This window comes from Maylandia zebra, unplaced genomic scaffold (genome assembly GCF_041146795.1).
Source record: "Maylandia zebra isolate NMK-2024a unplaced genomic scaffold, Mzebra_GT3a scaffold01, whole genome shotgun sequence".
NCBI lineage: Eukaryota > Metazoa > Chordata > Actinopteri > Cichliformes > Cichlidae > Maylandia > Maylandia zebra.
This window is the reverse complement of record NW_027490031.1, coordinates 1,129,413-1,145,668: the sequence shown is the minus strand read 5'-3', so window position 1 is coordinate 1,145,668 and position 16,256 is coordinate 1,129,413. Positions and strand designations below refer to the sequence as shown.

Genomic DNA, 16,256 nt, shown 5'->3' with positions numbered 1-16,256 from the left:
CCAGGCAAGATAAACTTTACTCGCCACAATGAGACTTCTTCCCTGTCTCTGTCAATCCCTGCATCCTTAAATGTCTCCAGTTGTCCCGAGTTCCCTCTGTTCCTCGTCGTCTGTTGTCTTCATCTCCATTTTCAGTCATAATAATTTTACCATCTCTGTGCAAGTCTGCAAATTTCTTTATTAAATCATAAGATTCTTAAATTCATCAAGTCTCTCTGTGCCTGGGTCCTCGTCACAAAACATGACATCCATGTTTTGTACATTTTAACACAATTGAATCCCCACATTTGTGAAAGAAAAGCAAAACACTTTTTTTAAAGTCTGTAACAAAACCATCAAATCTGATAAAGGTTATTTAAATGCTGCTAAAGAAGAATGGATTGGAATAAAACAATACATATCCTAACCTTAATTACTGGAGGAGAATAATGAATGATGCTCATAGTGAGTAAAAAGTAAACTGAGTGCATTTTTTGGACAGAGATTCGCTTTTAAAGTGTCTGTATAATACAATACAGATACATAAAAATACACTCCAAAAATAGAAGAGTTCTTGAAATGTACAAAATATTATTAAAAAATTAGAAAAACTGAGACACCTTGGCCTCTGGTACAATGTATACAATGTATGAAAAGATGTTTACTGCAGATACTTCTATGGCCCTGCAGATTTTTTCTTTTCTTTTATCCTATGTCGCCGCACCTTGAGGTTGGTAAATCTGTCAATCACTTTTGGGTGGTCAACTCTCTCAAGCATCTCTTTCTCAACTGACATCACAGCCAGGTGCTGGAGTCTGCTTTGACCCATGGTCCTTCTCAGCCAGGTATGGAGCTGACTCAAGACACTAAAAGACCTCTCACAGCTACAGCTGCTAACTGGGTTTATTAGGGCAACCTGAATAGCAGTTTTCAGTGTGGAGAAGATCTGATTATCCAGAAGATTGTACAATGTTAACATATCTGGGATGACACCAGCCTCACTCTTGAGCTTCAAAACATTTTTGGCAACCGTGACTTCCTCTGACTGAAGCTCAATATGGTAATGCAGTGCCAGGGCTGACAGTATGGGCTCAAAATGTGGTCATAAATATTTTGTACTTGTAAATCGGTTTTGGTACTTGTAAAAAAGATTTGTATGTGTAAAAAAAATTTGTGTGTGTGTAAAAAAGATTTGTGTGTGGACTTAGCCAAACAACCCCTGCAAGTTACAACTACAAATTTTGACCCTATTTTTCTTCCTTTCATCTGATTGGTGAATGTCATGTCAATCACAAATGTAACAATCCAATCAGAGAACAGATGGGTTTGGCTGTCGAGGGGCGCTTTCTTTGAACTGCAGGTCTTTGAAGGGAATAAATGCCCTTTTACATGCCAACCCAGCGTTTTCCTTCATCACCACGAAGGAAAACAGTCTGTGGTCGTCCAAGTTTGGTGATTTTTGTGTCACAGGTCTACGTGTTTAATACAGGGACTTCCACAGCCTTTTCAACAGCGCTGCGGACGCAGGGGGGGGGGGGGCAGTGTTTTCGAAATGACAGTCTTCATTACAAAGCTTTCTTCGTTATGAATTAGCATACATGTTTTTATTGAACATTTGAAGAACTAGCAAAAAAAAACAAACTCTTGTAGAGGACATAAAGTCAGAGATAGAAAAGACAAGGAGCAGGTGCATCTAGTACAGGTAGAGCTGCTGCAAAAACCCACAGAGCTCAGCAGCCAGCAACAAATTCTGGATCCTTTGCTTTGCTTTTAGTTAGCAGTTAGCATTAGCAGCACATCCTGCGTCCGATGTGAAAGGACTTTTATGCTGCGCACTGTGACTCACAGCAATGGTCCCGGGTCAGCCCTGACTTTGTGTTAAACTAATCCTAAAGTAATAATGGTATTTCTAACCACTGACATACCACAACTTTATCCTTTCAACCAGAGGCGGAGCCAGACATTTGAAACACCCGGGGCTTGGCCCTAAAGGGTAGTATGCATGTGGGATATATAAAATAACATTTACCTGAGTTTTTTCTTTGAAAGAAGCCTCTAATGTCCATTCTTATATTTCAGTACATAACTGAAACCGATTTAGTCGGGGAGGGTAAGAACTGAAAATATGAAATAAACACACGTAAGCTAAGACTCTAAAATAAAATAGCATTTGTTCGGCTTTTCATTTCGCCATTTGTTGATTCACTTGAAGAGCAAGTAACGTAATATTGGTCAAGTGATCAGTTTGATATCAATCTTTCATGATGCACCGTCATATTTACATTATTTGTACGGTATGAATGATTTTCTTTGGTACCTGGTCAAACTTAAGCTCTCCTTAGTATGGCTGGCTCCGTTTCTCCAACAGCGCACTCACTGCTGGCAGCAGCTGCCCCGCCCCCTCGCTCAGTCGCTTAGTGCCTGAACTCGGATCATACCAATATCAGGGGGGATTCACGCACAGTCGTAAATTCCCACAGTGTGCACTATGTGCTTCGAATATTGTGTGTACTTTTTGTTTTATACAGTTGTCAGCCAGGCATCTAACTATGAAAAATTACACTCCAAAAGACCCCGGGCTTCTGACAAAACAACCCGGGCTTAAGCCCAGTAAGCCACCCCCACGCTCCGCCCCTGCTTTCAACAGCTGCTGAAAGTAAGGGGACCTAACTGCTATCGGATATTTATATAGAGATTACCCTTCAAGGACCTGCAGTTCAAAAAAGTGCCCCTCCGACAGCCAAACCCATCTGTTCTCTGATTGGATTGTTTAATTTGTGATTGACATGACATTGACCAATCAGCTTAAAGGAAGAAAAATAGGGTCAAAATTCATACATCTTGCAGGGGTTTTTTTGGGCTAAGTCCACACACAAATCTTTTTTACACATACAAATCTTTTTTACAAGTACAAAATATTTATGACCACATTTTGAGCCCATATGACAGCCCAGTTTGTTTTGCAGATTCTGTACAGCAGCTTTAATATAGGGAGAACACAACTTCCAGATTGTATGAGTCAAATTAGTTGTGGTTCTTTTTCTTTGCCAGTTTAACTTGTTTTGTTTTGCCTGTTAGTATTCCCTGTCTGTTTTCTTACCCAACACGTTCTCACTCCCAACTCGTCAAACGTGTGACGCATGGTCAGACTCCCTCTGCTTCATTTATAGACACGCAGGGTACCCCCCTCGCGTCGAGAATTGACGTGCAGGGTCCTCTCATTGAATACTATAGAGCTCCCTAAACGTTGTTTATTGACGACAAGAGATTGCAGCGGAAGAGCCTGTTGTCCGTATATTTATATATTTCCAAAATCACATTGTAGTGACGTATACAGAACACAATAAATTATACAATGTAAGCAACTACCTGAGAAACAGCAGATACAGCAGATAAATTAATTATAGGCTATTACCTTTGTATCGTTTATTGCATTTATGGAGGGAGTGATGTATGCTGGGTAATGGCACAGCTAGCTACTGGGTGACTTTATTCACCCGCTTCGGCTGTTATCAGTCCATACAATGGGCGTTATTAGCACAAATCAGTCCCATAGATATGGGCCATCTCCTGCTAGATTGTTCAGAAGATTGTTCTCATCCATCCAGATGGAGGATCACTAACAGGAGCGTGATTTCTCATTATGGATGATTTGATTATAAATCAATTAATGGTTCATCCTGTGAGATAACACTTTCCGTTTCTATTTTCCATCACTGATAGTGGTGCCCCAGTATTTTTCTTCTTCAGTGCAGGGTCATAGTTGAGTCTATCCCAGCTGTCGTTAGGCTAAAGCATGCAGCCTGTATAAGATAGTGTAGGTCTAACACAGAGAGAACACAGTGTGTGAACCAATAAAATCCTCTCCGACCTTTGACTCTCAGATTGCTCACTGCTTTCTTAAACACGATGTTTCCCTCTTGGCTGTAGACGGTGCAGGTGTAGACTTGTGTGTCTCTCTCTGTGGGGTGTTTCAGGGTCAGACTGAGGTCTCCAGATTTCAGCAGGTCTTTATTCATCTCTGTTCGGCCTCTGTAATCCTGATCCTGTCTATCTGGATGATCACAGCCATCCTGATACACGTGGACCTTCCTGTTAGCGTCTCTCCACTTCAGCATCATGAGGTAAATCAAGTGTGGTTTTACAGGACAGCTGTACAAAGTCCTTTCCTGCATCCACCTCCTTCTGGGGGACTGAGAAGACAGTGAAGCACGTGTAAGTGATACAGACAGCAACATCAACACTGATGGTAACATTACCTCCAATTCCACTCCTTGTTTCATCGACTCAGACTTGTGATATTTCCACGTGTGTTTATGTGGAATATCAGAAAGTTTTCATAAAAAAACATGCATGTAGTGATTGTGACTGAGACGTGAGCGCTAACAGCGTACACATATATGTGGGACTGACTGAGCTTTAGCAGTATGCTAGCCACATGCTAAACAAACATTATGAGAAACTCATGAAAGCCTCATGGATGATGTGGACACTCACAGTTCATCTCTGAGCTTTTACAGTGACCTCTGACCTCTGCCCTGTATCTACAGCACTCACCTCCACTGACAAAGAGCAGCACTTGTTTCTTCATCAGGATCTTTCCCTCCCTGCTGTGGACGGTGCAGGTGTACACACACACTGTTTAGTAAAGTCATGTTGTGGAGCTGTTTCACTGATCAATGACTGAGTCTGAAGGAGGTTTTCTGACTTCTGGAACAAACCTGGAAGTTTCTCTTCAGCTCTCTGTATCAGCTGTTTGTAACTCTGGGGGTCTTTTATTTCATAAAAGATCTCCAGAAACCCCAAGAACAACCAGGATAATTGGGAGAGCTATGGCCCAAGATGGGAATGGCTCTGTGTAGAAAACAATAATAGACCATAATATTAAAACATCATAATAATATTATGACAACATCTACAGCACCACTGACCTTTATCTACATCTCTGACCTTTGACCTGCAGCTCTACTTTCTGTCTCAGGATGTCTTTGTCCCTGTAGATGGTGCAGATGTATCCTCCACTGTCTCTCTTTGTGGGTTTTTTCAGGGTCAGACTGAGGTCTCCAGTTCTCAGCAGGTCTTCATTCACTGTTGTTCGGTCTCTGTAAAGGCCGTCCTGGTCATTAAGTTGGTCGCCTTCGTTTGCATACACATGAACCATCATGAGTTCTGGGTCAGAGCGAGTCCACTCCACTGTGGTGTCCTCAGGTAGGTAAGATTTTGTTTTGCAGGGCAGGATGACGGACTCTAAGCCTTCAGTCACCTTCATCTCCACCTGCTGGTCTGAGAGGACAATAAATCACAATATGAAATAGTCATCTGGGATATGAGCATTAGTGTTGCTAATCTATGTCTCTGTGGTAATACATCATCATTTGGCCTCTTTTTTCCCATTGAAAGCTAAACTGGATCTTTAACGTTAACAATTTAATCATCGTTTGATCATTTCCAGCATTAAAAAAGCCTTGATGCCATGGAAACATTGTTTAATGCACACAAAATCTTTATATTAGACACTTATAAAAGTTTTTATAATTTAAATGTAATGTATTTTAAACTATGTTTTCTTTTTTTGCTGTTTGTTTATTTTTTGACTGATCAGAAATCTCATTTTGAATTTGATGACAGCAGGATATCGCAAAAAAACGTTGGAATAAGGGAACAAAAGCCTGTAAAAGAAATTGTTACTGAAAAGAAAAAGTCCACAGAGCAAAGGGGATGTACATACAAAGCACTAAATTGATCTAGCCCATCTAGTGGTCTATATGTAAGTACAGTGGAACCTCGACTTACGAAATAAATTCGTTCCAGAGCGTCTTTCGTAAGTCAAAATTTTCGTTAAGTCGGAGCACCTTTTTCCATCGCCTTTTGAGTGAGGCGATGCTGGCTGAAGACAAAGTTCTTGGTGGAGGAGGACCTTGCTCATATTTGTCAATAATTTCTCTCTTTGTTTCCATCGAGAGCACCTTACGCTTCTTCTTTTCACTCGAATCACTTGCAGAAAGTTTTTTCGGCCCCATTATGAATGAACGGTAGGCTAATTGCATATGAGAAGCACACGAAATAGCGCACTGCAACAACGATACGTCTTTCATATGGAACAGCAAAACGCAAGTACAAAAGCCAAGGGGTTATCACATGATTCGGAAGGCATTGTGGGAATTCTGGTCTCTGCCAGCGGATTTCGTTATGCGGGCATTTTGCCGTACCATGGGCAGAAATACTGCCATTAAGAGCCTTCGTAACTTGAATTCTTCGTTAAATGGGGTCTTCGTAAGGCGGGGCTCCACTGGATGAGAATTTTATATCTAATTATAAAATCAACTGTAAAGCAGATAAATAAAAAGCGCTTCAAGGTTGCTTACTACAATGCATTGGGAGCCTGGCTGCAGCATTTTGTATCACTTAGACATATAAATAAAGCTTTTTTTCTAAGCTTGTAAACTAGACATTACAGTAATCCACCACAATGACACAAATGCATGAATACTTTTATGCATTTACGTACAGGAGACTATAACAATTTAGAAATGTTCTTTTAAAGGAACGTCAAAGAGATTTTACATATAAGTCAAGAATCAAATACAGAAAGATTACAAACACTGGACAGAAATCCTTTGACTGATTCTTAAAGGCATTTATGGAGAAGCTGTAGTCATAGTCTGAGTCTTGTGTGAATATAAAAAAAAAAGTTTATTAGTAGAGAGCAGTTATCAGGGACACAGAGTGGACTGTGGAGGATAGTCTATCCAGCTGTCGAGGCTTAAAAGACAGACACAGTTGGGTGTCATCAGCATAGAATTGATATCATTTAATGACATCAGCTAAATAAAGGATATCAAATTAAAATAATGGACCCAGAATTGAGCCTTGCACTACCCCACAGATTAGAGCAGCAGTGTCAGAGGAGGGTTTGTATTACCCTGAGACAAAAAGTCTTTCTAGACGAGTAGGAGGAACCTTCCTCCTACTGTGCTGAACCAGAGATACCAGCCAGCATCTTAAGCATCAAATAAAATATTATAGTCAACGGAATCAAAGGGACTTCCACCCACCAAGGAAGCTAACATTGCTGATGACAGCAGGACATCCTCAAGCAGACCCAGTGTAACCGTAACCTGCTGTTTGGAAGCATCCCACATTCCAGACAAGTTTTAACAAAAGCTGGTTAAATACAGTGTACCGAAGAACTCAGCACTTTACTTTGCTTGTTAGCTTGTCTTTACTAAATGAATTCTTGAGTTTCACTGGGAGCCAGTATTTACTAGAAAAGGCTTCAGCAAGTGGTAAAAACCTCAACATTTCTGAAGAGTGTTACACAGTTTTGACAACTAAATACGGTCATCAGAAAATATAAAATATTATGTATTTATGTATCCTCGGGGGGGTGGCTGTGGCTCAGGTGGTAGAGCAGATCAGCTACTGATCGGAAGGATGGTGGTTTGATCCTTGGCTTCCCCAGTCTGCATCCCAAACATCCTTGGGCAAGATACTAACCCAGAGTTGCCCTCCGATGCATTCATCGGAATATGAATGTGTGTGAATGTAGTTTAGTTTGCACTTGAGTTTAGAAGTGCTTGTATGAGTGGGTTTGAATGGGTGAATGAGGCATGTTGTATAGAGCGCTTTGAGTACTCCGGGAGAGTAGAAAAGCGTTATATAAAAATCAGTCCATTCTGCTGTTGTGGCTAGGGATGGGTGTCGATTTCTATAATCGTTTAGATTCTGATTCATAAGGTCTCGATCAGTTCAATTTTGACTTAGACAGTGAGAAATCTTATAATTCTGATCATTTATCAGTACATTTCCATATTTTTATATCTATATCTATATATATCTATATATATAGATATAGATATATAGATATAAAAAAAGCTGACACTTGTGAGACTTCATCAGAGGTGTGAGCATCACAGCAGATGCCTTTGTGTCAAAGTGAAAATAAAACACAGAAAAACCTTTTTCTAGCCTAGCTTTTTATATTACCTTATAATATTTTGCAGTAGAACAAAAATGAAAGAAAACCATGAATCAACATATGAAGTGACTGACAGAGAGCCATCCAGGAAGTGTGATTCTATTGTGGTGGAAGTAAAACGGCAAAAGTAAGAGGGAATTAAAGACAATGTTTATCAAATGTCAAGCTTAGTTTTGATCTACTTTTGCTGCTGGTTCAGTAAATTTTGGTCAGAGAGTGACAAAACCTGCAGCTTCAGAATCAGTGAGATCTCGCCTTTTAGTCCTGATGGCGTGTCTGTGTATGTGCCGTCGAGTGAAATGGTCTGTGCTTTGTGTTTAGGTGTTTGTGTGGAATCAATGTACCTGCTCTCATTTGGTGTTTTGTGTTTGGTGGTTGTTAAAATAGTTTTGTGAGCTTTAACCTGAGATTCAGGTGTTCCTGGCAAAATACATTTATATTTAAAAATCAATTCAGGATTTAATGAATCAATATCGCTTTATTCAAGCTAAAATCATACCTTAGTTGTGGCTTCCATGGAGCTTAGATCTAAAATGTCGGTCTTCGTTTATAACAGAATTGCCAAAACACTCTTTGTTAGGCCTGCGCTCACAGGCCTCACTGATTCAGAGACTTATCCCCATGAACGAAGCAAGACAACCAGAGATTGATGGGTTTTAACTTGCAAGGGAAGCCGGTCGGATCAGTTGTCTGGGATCTCACCTGATCCCACACAACGCCAAAGAACCAGCGTCCCCTTGCAGCCTTTATTCAGTCAACACACAACCCCATTGTAAAACCCATATGGTGTGTCATAAAGGTTAAAGGGACTGTGTGTCCGAGTCATCTCACCCCTCCTGTATACGGTTTAACCCCTTTAACGGTCTCTCATATACCAGTGCAGGTGAGCCTATAAATGGCAGGAAGTAAACATTCCTTATCAAATAAGGAAACCAGAATCTTATATGGAATGTGCCTGCAGTTAAACACTAATAGCTAAACCTCCTCCACCATCGTACATGTATGGTAGTAACAGAAAAATATCTAAACATGCAGTTTAAGAAAACTGCATGTCATTGTTGTGTTTAAGACAAATTTAAACACAACAATGGCAACTTTTAACCAAATCAATCTAACCTGTTTAACGTCTGATCTGTCCACAGTACTGACTCCTGAGCTGTATAAAGAGCAGGTGTTGGCATTTCTTGCTGACCTTTGACCTGTAGCTGTATAACTGTCAGTGTCAGCTCTTCTCTTCCAAAACTGATGGAGCAGGTGTAGCTGCCGCTGTCGGTCAGTTGTGGTTTTCTCAGAGTGAGGCTGAAGTCTAAAGTGTGCAGAGCATCACGCCTCATCGATGTGCGCCCGCTGTAACGCTGGTTTTGTCCTCTAAGGTCATCTCTTCCTTCTCGCTGTAGGTGGACAGAGTTGGGATCAAGATCATTGCGAGTCCACATCATTGTGGGGTCCTCGGGTGTAATACCTGAGTACTGACAGGGCAGCAGGACAGATCATTCACCTCCACCACCACAGCCAGGGCATGCTGGGAAACTGAAGACACATAAACAGACATAGAAATTAACTGCATGCTGTGGGTTTGTCTCAGATACCTCAGGTGAGAAATTAATTTAAGAAACCCAAGACATGTGTTTGAATATTGAAACGTTGACTCTTGACAACACAATAGTAAGCTGGTTTGACACAGATGTTGTAGATACATTTATTGTACATACAAGTGTTTCCTTCACCACTTAATGTGCCTGTGAATATGTTGGAGCGCCATCTTGTGACAAGTTTAATAACTGCTGTTCCAGTAAAGCAACATTACAAAAATTATTCTGATGCAGGTCCTTAATGTGACAGCAGTGGAACAGCTGTCAGTTCAGCCTTTATCTTCATCTTTTATACTGTGATGTTTTCCTGTTCCTGTTACACACAACACTGTACCTTCTTGTACATCACAGTCAATATGAATAAACTGCAGGCTGCTCAGCCACTCCGCCTGAGGATAACCACCGTAGTAGAATCAGTTTAAACAAGTCTACACCATGTATACACACACACACACACACAGTGAGTAGTTGGCACTCCTGCAGAGGTATGTCAGAAATGTTCATCCTTGGCTCTCAGTACCTACAGACTTGTACGGTGACTGCGATGAACGCCTGTTTGTAAGACGAGGACTGAACCACCGTACAGACAAAGGGATTTAGTGTAAAACTATTTTAGGATGTTGTTCAGCGTCTCAATGATGGAAAAGCACAACCTTTGACTACAGTCTTTCATATTTTTACAAACAAAGCTTCTTTCCTCACTATTCGAGTTACTTGTTTGTAATACAGCTCCATAAGTTTTACACACAATCGGCATTTAAACAGTATTTAAAGTGTGTATCTTACTGTTGATGAGGAGCAGCAACACCAGCAGCATCTTCATCCCCCTGTAAACAAAAATCCAACTGGCAGAATTAACTGACATGGATGGATCAGAATCAGTGAGACATTTATCTCCAAATACTGGCACATAAATGCGAGTTTGCTTTTGGTTTCTTCAAGACTCTGTTCCAGAAAACAGGTTCAACAGCATCTGACTCCAAGTTTTACCTTCAAATCTGTTATAAAACAACAGGCCTTAGTGCACAGCAATGAGGAAATAAGAAGCAGTCTCTCTGAAAACAATAACACTCAAATATGAATGTGTGTGGCACTGCATCATTATATGTGTATATATATATATATATCTCAAGGAAATATGTGAAGTTTAACGGTATGTGAAATCTATCTGGACATGGAAACCGGTGTTAATGTCATGGTGTAGGTAGGAATCAGACCCAAATGCAGAACTCTTCCAAGAGAAAACTGTCACGGCAGGGCTGGGCCGATTTGTTTTGTAACTGGACCCAGAAGCAGGACACAGAGGATGCCAGAACTTTAAAGAACTAAAACCGAGCATTTTATTGTGGCCGATACAACACTGGGACACACAATAACACAAAGCAACACATGACAAGAACTAACACTAAACCTAAACTGGGCGAAACTAAACTATGTTTACTGGGACTCTAACAAAACTGTGATGACATAGATACCGATCTGGACATGATGGTGAGCAGGAGCATGAGGGAAACTGAAGGGATAAACCCAAAACTTGAACATGTCCTGCACACCATCATTAAACACACTAACATAACATGGGAGGTGACAACAGACGACCCAACACTCACTGAACAGAAACACACTGACTAAATGCAAATAAGAGAAGGGGTCACACATGGGAGCACAGCTGACACTACCTAATGACAGGACAGGGGAAGTAAAACTGATTACAATGAACAAAGAACATACTGTACTCTTTCAAAATAAAACAGGAAACATGGCGACGTAGACATGACACAAGGGGAACCTGATAAACCATGAACTAAACTGCAAACTAGGCATGACCGAATAACTAGATAACTGAAAAGAAACTGCAATACAGATGAAATAACAAAATAACATGAAACTCAGAACCACTGGGTCGCATGACCCAGGACCATGACAAAAACAATGAATTTCACTCCGTTTCACTCTTTTTACTGTTCACAGTGTAAACACCTTCCGCAAACTACCAAATTTTCAGGGTATCCATGGCAAAATTCTCCCTCCAAGAACGTTTTTCTGGACTTTACCCTTCTAAGTCCACCAAATATTAGTAACCCCTACCCCAGCACCTGGCATCCATAATCTGAGTTATAGTATAAGCTGGCACACCATCAAGGACCTGGGTGGATGGTTGACCGTTGTACAGATGTTGGACATCTGTTTTTTGTTTTTTGGGGGGCGTTTCTGCTAATGAGAAAACACACTTTCCTGTTGTAAAGTACCTCTTGAACGCTTTCCCACACTTAACCCCTTCTCAGAGGACTGCTAAACAAAGTATCTCATCAGGGAAAATGTGTTTGTTTTTTAGTTAAAATTGTCTGTTTGTTTTTTTTAATCATTTGGGTGATAAATAGTTCTGAATATTTGTGGGGTTTTTTACTCAGGTTATGTGTCATGCACTGTGAGTGGCAGGAGGGATTGGAGGGCCCAATACGCAGAAACAAACAAAAACCAAGGAGCCAAAATCAGGGAACAAGAGTCCACACAGAGCGTCTACAAAGGCCCTGAAGGCCCAGAAGCAGTTCACACATAGTTTAGGGGAAAGCAAGCAATTCAGGGCTGACTCAATGGTTGACAGCACAACAGTAACTCAGGGGGCTGACCTGGAGCTCAACAGCCCCATAGTCCAAGACAGAGCTGTCAGGAGGCTAACAGGTGAGGAGAGATGCTGTGAGGAGAGATGCCATGTGGAAAACTGCAGTGGCCATGCGGTTCAGGAGGCCTTCCATGATGGCAGGACACCCAGCCGATGGCCAGGAAAGTGCTATCCTCTATGCTGTTGCATGCAGGAGCAGCAGGTTGAAGGCCACATATAGCAACAGACCTAAACTGATCACAAGGCCAGTAATGTTGTGGGGATGGAGCTGGACTCCGTTAGGGTGGTGTCTGAGAGGCAGATGTTTTCCAAGATGAGGACAATCATGGATAACACCTCCCACCCACTCCATGATGTACTAGCTATTCACAGGAGCACGTTCAGTGAGAGACCAAAAAGCAGCACAGAACGACACAGGAAATCTTTTCTGCCTGTGGTCATCTCCCTGTACAACTCATCCATCTAACACACTGTAAACACTGCAATAGTTACACCCTTTTTACACACGCTCTTTTCTACTCTGTTAATCCTTGATATTTATAATTGAGTGATCTGTATATATTAATGATATTTCTTAAATGTGTAAAATCTGTAACATAATGTATTGTTTGGAGTTTAGTCTGTTACTGTTAGTATTTTTACCATTTCTTCTTGGAGCAACTGTAACTCACATAATTTCCTTAGGGATTAATAAAGTATTCTGATTCTGATTGGTTCAGGATGAGCTGCCATGATCCAATGACACATCTGCTTACCTGCATCTTTTGCTCGTTTCTCCTCCTCTTCTTTTCTCTTTTTTCTAAACTGAGCACCTGATGGCTTTGAACTTTTCTTGTCCAGCTTGGTTTTCATTTTGCACTCCAGTATGAACACAAATCCCCCAACTCAAGGATCACCACAACATAAACCTAACAGACCTACACCTTTGTTCACAGATTCACTTTGTCTAATTTCTCTGATTTCACACAACCCAGGATTCAAATCATGAATACATGATGGTCTTGGATTTACAAAATTATGAATGAAATGTGCTCTGTTTGGAAGCAGCAGGACTCTCCTCCCCTTTCGACGGGTTGTTTGTGAGACTTTAAATCATCAAACTGTAAATTATACATTTTAAATTGTTATTGATCCCTTTACCCCGAGTCCTAAAGTGTAGATTTATTTTCTTACTCTTCTTATATATATTGTTTGTTTACTTGCACTGCTGTAACTGGAGCCTCGTCGTCTCGTCTCTCTATATGCTGGACTGTTTGTAGCGGAGATGACAATAAAGTTTACTTTGACTTCAGCAGCGAGCAGGCGCACCGAGGGCTCTCGCGCTCACCTTTCGCGTATAGAATTTCGAAAACATCAGTGCAAATTATAAGTCTGTATCATGATGTCTGGTGTTTTCGTGTTTGTTGGTTTGTTTTTATTTTGCGAGTTGGTTATTAGATGCCGCTCCAGCCAGCCACTGCCCCGCCCTCTTCTCCTCCCCGTGCCGCAAGCAGCAGGCGCGCCTCGCAAACAGAGGGCGCCCTTACTCCCAGGAAATAGGCGATAGAAAACCGATCGGTGCCTATGACATTCCCAATCATGTCGGGGCAGCATGAGTATGAGCAACCTTTTGCTGATGCCCATGACGCTGCCCCCACCACAGAAACTGATCAGTCTATTGATCACACAATATTCCATCAAAAGAATTGATTTGACTTTGATTTGTGTAACAAAGTGATTTCCACGTCTCCTTCATGATGTGACAGTATCAAAGGTTCTGTATATGTAAGCCATACTTGTGATATCATTATTATTATGTTTTAACATTAGGCTCTTTTATTGTTTTCTACATAGAGCGGTTTCCATCCTGGGGCATAGCGCTCCCAATTATTCTGGTTCTCGTTGTTTCTGGAGGTCTGTTATTTTATTTCATGTCAGGTGAGTCCCTCCTACATTACCCATAACACTGACGCTTAGCAGGTATCCTTCCAGATTTTGGTTATGTAGGTAGCTTCAGGGTTAATCCTGGGTTTTCTGTGCTATGAAGGTGGTTCATTTTTTAACAGGGAAAATCGCCATGGTAACATATGCTGTGAATCTCCAAAAGTTGATTCTGTTCATCTGGACGTTGTGTTTTGTGGGAGAAACGTTTCGTCACTCATCCAAGTGACTTCTCTGCTGGGGAAATACATTTGACTAAAACCCCCTAAATGACATGCAAACTGTGCGTTGCATTGTTACAGGAATGTCAGTGCAACAAGTTGAGGACTTGTATAAACATGTATAAACCCCGCCCTTTTCATGTGAACTTGCAGAGGAAACTTTTTTTTTTTTGGCCTGTCCCGTTTGGCTCTTTTGCATCAGAATTGTTGTCTAAAGGCAAAGAAAGATGCCCAACGGATTTACTTTACCAAATTGACCATCCCAGCCTTGCCATAATGGTCCATTTGATTCACCTTTTATTGTTTATTTTATTTTCACTTGCTGAATACGGGACAGACTTGACTGGGGGAAAGAAGGGGAGAAAGAAAGAGGGAAAGAGAAAGAGCTGAGAAGAGGGACGGGGGAGAAGGGCAAAAAACAAAAACCAACAGAACGGGCAGGAAAAAAAAAAAAGAAAAAGAAAATGCATATATCGATCACCTGGATCACCTGTTGAGAAAGAAAAAGGAAAACAAGCAGAAGAAAACAAGAGTAATAGAATAAACAACATCACAATGATATATGGGAATATGACAGTAAATACTAAATATTAAACATTATTGTGCAGCACATAAGATGTGCTGAAAAAGGGTGTCGTTTGTGGGTGTGATCACCCGTGTGTACACCTGTGAGCATGGACGCGCTTATTTTTTTAAAAGGTTCCTTCATGTAATGATATGCTAGAGGGTGTGGGGGGGCCACAGCCCCTTCCTCCAGGGCATGAAGCAGGTATGGAGGAGATCAAAACTCCAGACATCCAGAGGCCCCCAGAACACAAAAGACCATGGAAGACCAACAGAGGGGCAGCCGCGCCACTGTCCCAGAAAGAGCTGAGGAGAGTCCCAGATGAGGGCTCACTCAGCAGCCGCGGAGCAGAAGCCAGGGGGAGTTGCAGTGACGCGCCCGTGAGCTTCGCCGGCAGCCAGCTGCGCCTGAGTGACCGAGCCCCAGGCCGAGAGGCCGGGGGCACCCCACCTCCGAAGTGGCCCGAGCGAGCCCCAGGCTCCAGGCCCCGACAAGCGGCCGCCAAGGAGTGAGCCGGTGTGTACCTGGACGCCCACCCCCAGACACAAAGAACCACCAACGCACCGATGTCTGAGGGAGTCCGCCACCGGCAGGGGAAGTGGTGGGGGGAGATAGGCCTCCAAACCTTGGAGGGCCTGAGATGTCCCCAGAGAGGTGGCGTCTGATACCCAACCTGACATATAGACACAGACATACAGGCACACACAGATACAAACATCCATTCCCACCCTCATGCTCTCATATGCACTTACTCCACACTCAACCAACGTGGAGACAGACATAAAGAGACGCTGTACACACAATCACACTCCCCAAGCGTACTCTACAAACCGGGTCTAGGTACCCTTGCCCCTGGAGGGGGGAACTGCACCCAGACCCAGGTGGTGTTACCCTTTTCCCTGCGGTGGGGAGAGGCAGACCGCCCCGACTCCGCAGCAGCCGGGAGGCCCCACACTCCAGACCGCAGTCGGACGGCCAACTCCTCCTCCTAGCCCCCCCGCTCCAGCAGGCCGCAGAGAACGGGGGTGAGAGAAGACTCCAAACCTCCCTCCACCCGCTCATTGTAGTGTTGATGCATATGTGTTCTAAGGTGCAATTAAAACCCAGGAGGGCATGGAGCTACCTGCCAGAGAGCAGCAGGTAAGTGCATAGTCCCTCCTGCTAGCCCTCCATGTCTACGGGCAACGACGCCAGGGGTGAGGTGTACACCCTGATGGTAATTTGGATTCCGTGTATCGTGCCCACCCCCAAGATCCTAAATGTATGTGTAATGAGAGTGTGAGTAATGTGAATGTCTAAGTTGTGGGATAAAATTGAGGCAGAGGCAGCCAGAAGGGGACGGGGGGGGGGGGGGGGGGGGGGGGGGGGGGTAGCCTCC

General features: G+C 42.5%; 1 protein-coding gene across 1 annotated transcript in view; it reads right to left on the bottom strand.

Annotated features, from left to right (window-relative positions):
* Positions 1 to 1,323: 1,323 nt before the first annotated feature.
* The window catches only part of LOC112430616 (myelin-oligodendrocyte glycoprotein-like), a 27,629-nt gene continuing 12,696 nt past the window's right edge, over positions 1,324 to 16,256 (bottom strand). The window contains exons 2-8 of the mRNA XM_024798977.2: positions 10,336 to 10,376; positions 9,420 to 9,487; positions 9,150 to 9,348; positions 4,930 to 5,262; positions 4,537 to 4,833; positions 3,851 to 4,172; positions 1,324 to 2,096 (exon numbers count right to left, since the gene is read on the bottom strand). Of these exons, the coding sequence (XP_024654745.2) occupies positions 4,760 to 4,833; positions 4,930 to 5,262; positions 9,150 to 9,348; positions 9,420 to 9,487; positions 10,336 to 10,372 (711 nt within the window). The 5' untranslated portion in view covers positions 10,373 to 10,376 and the 3' untranslated portion in view covers positions 1,324 to 2,096; positions 3,851 to 4,172; positions 4,537 to 4,759. The remainder of the gene's footprint in view (positions 2,097 to 3,850; positions 4,173 to 4,536; positions 4,834 to 4,929; positions 5,263 to 9,149; positions 9,349 to 9,419; positions 9,488 to 10,335; positions 10,377 to 16,256) is intronic.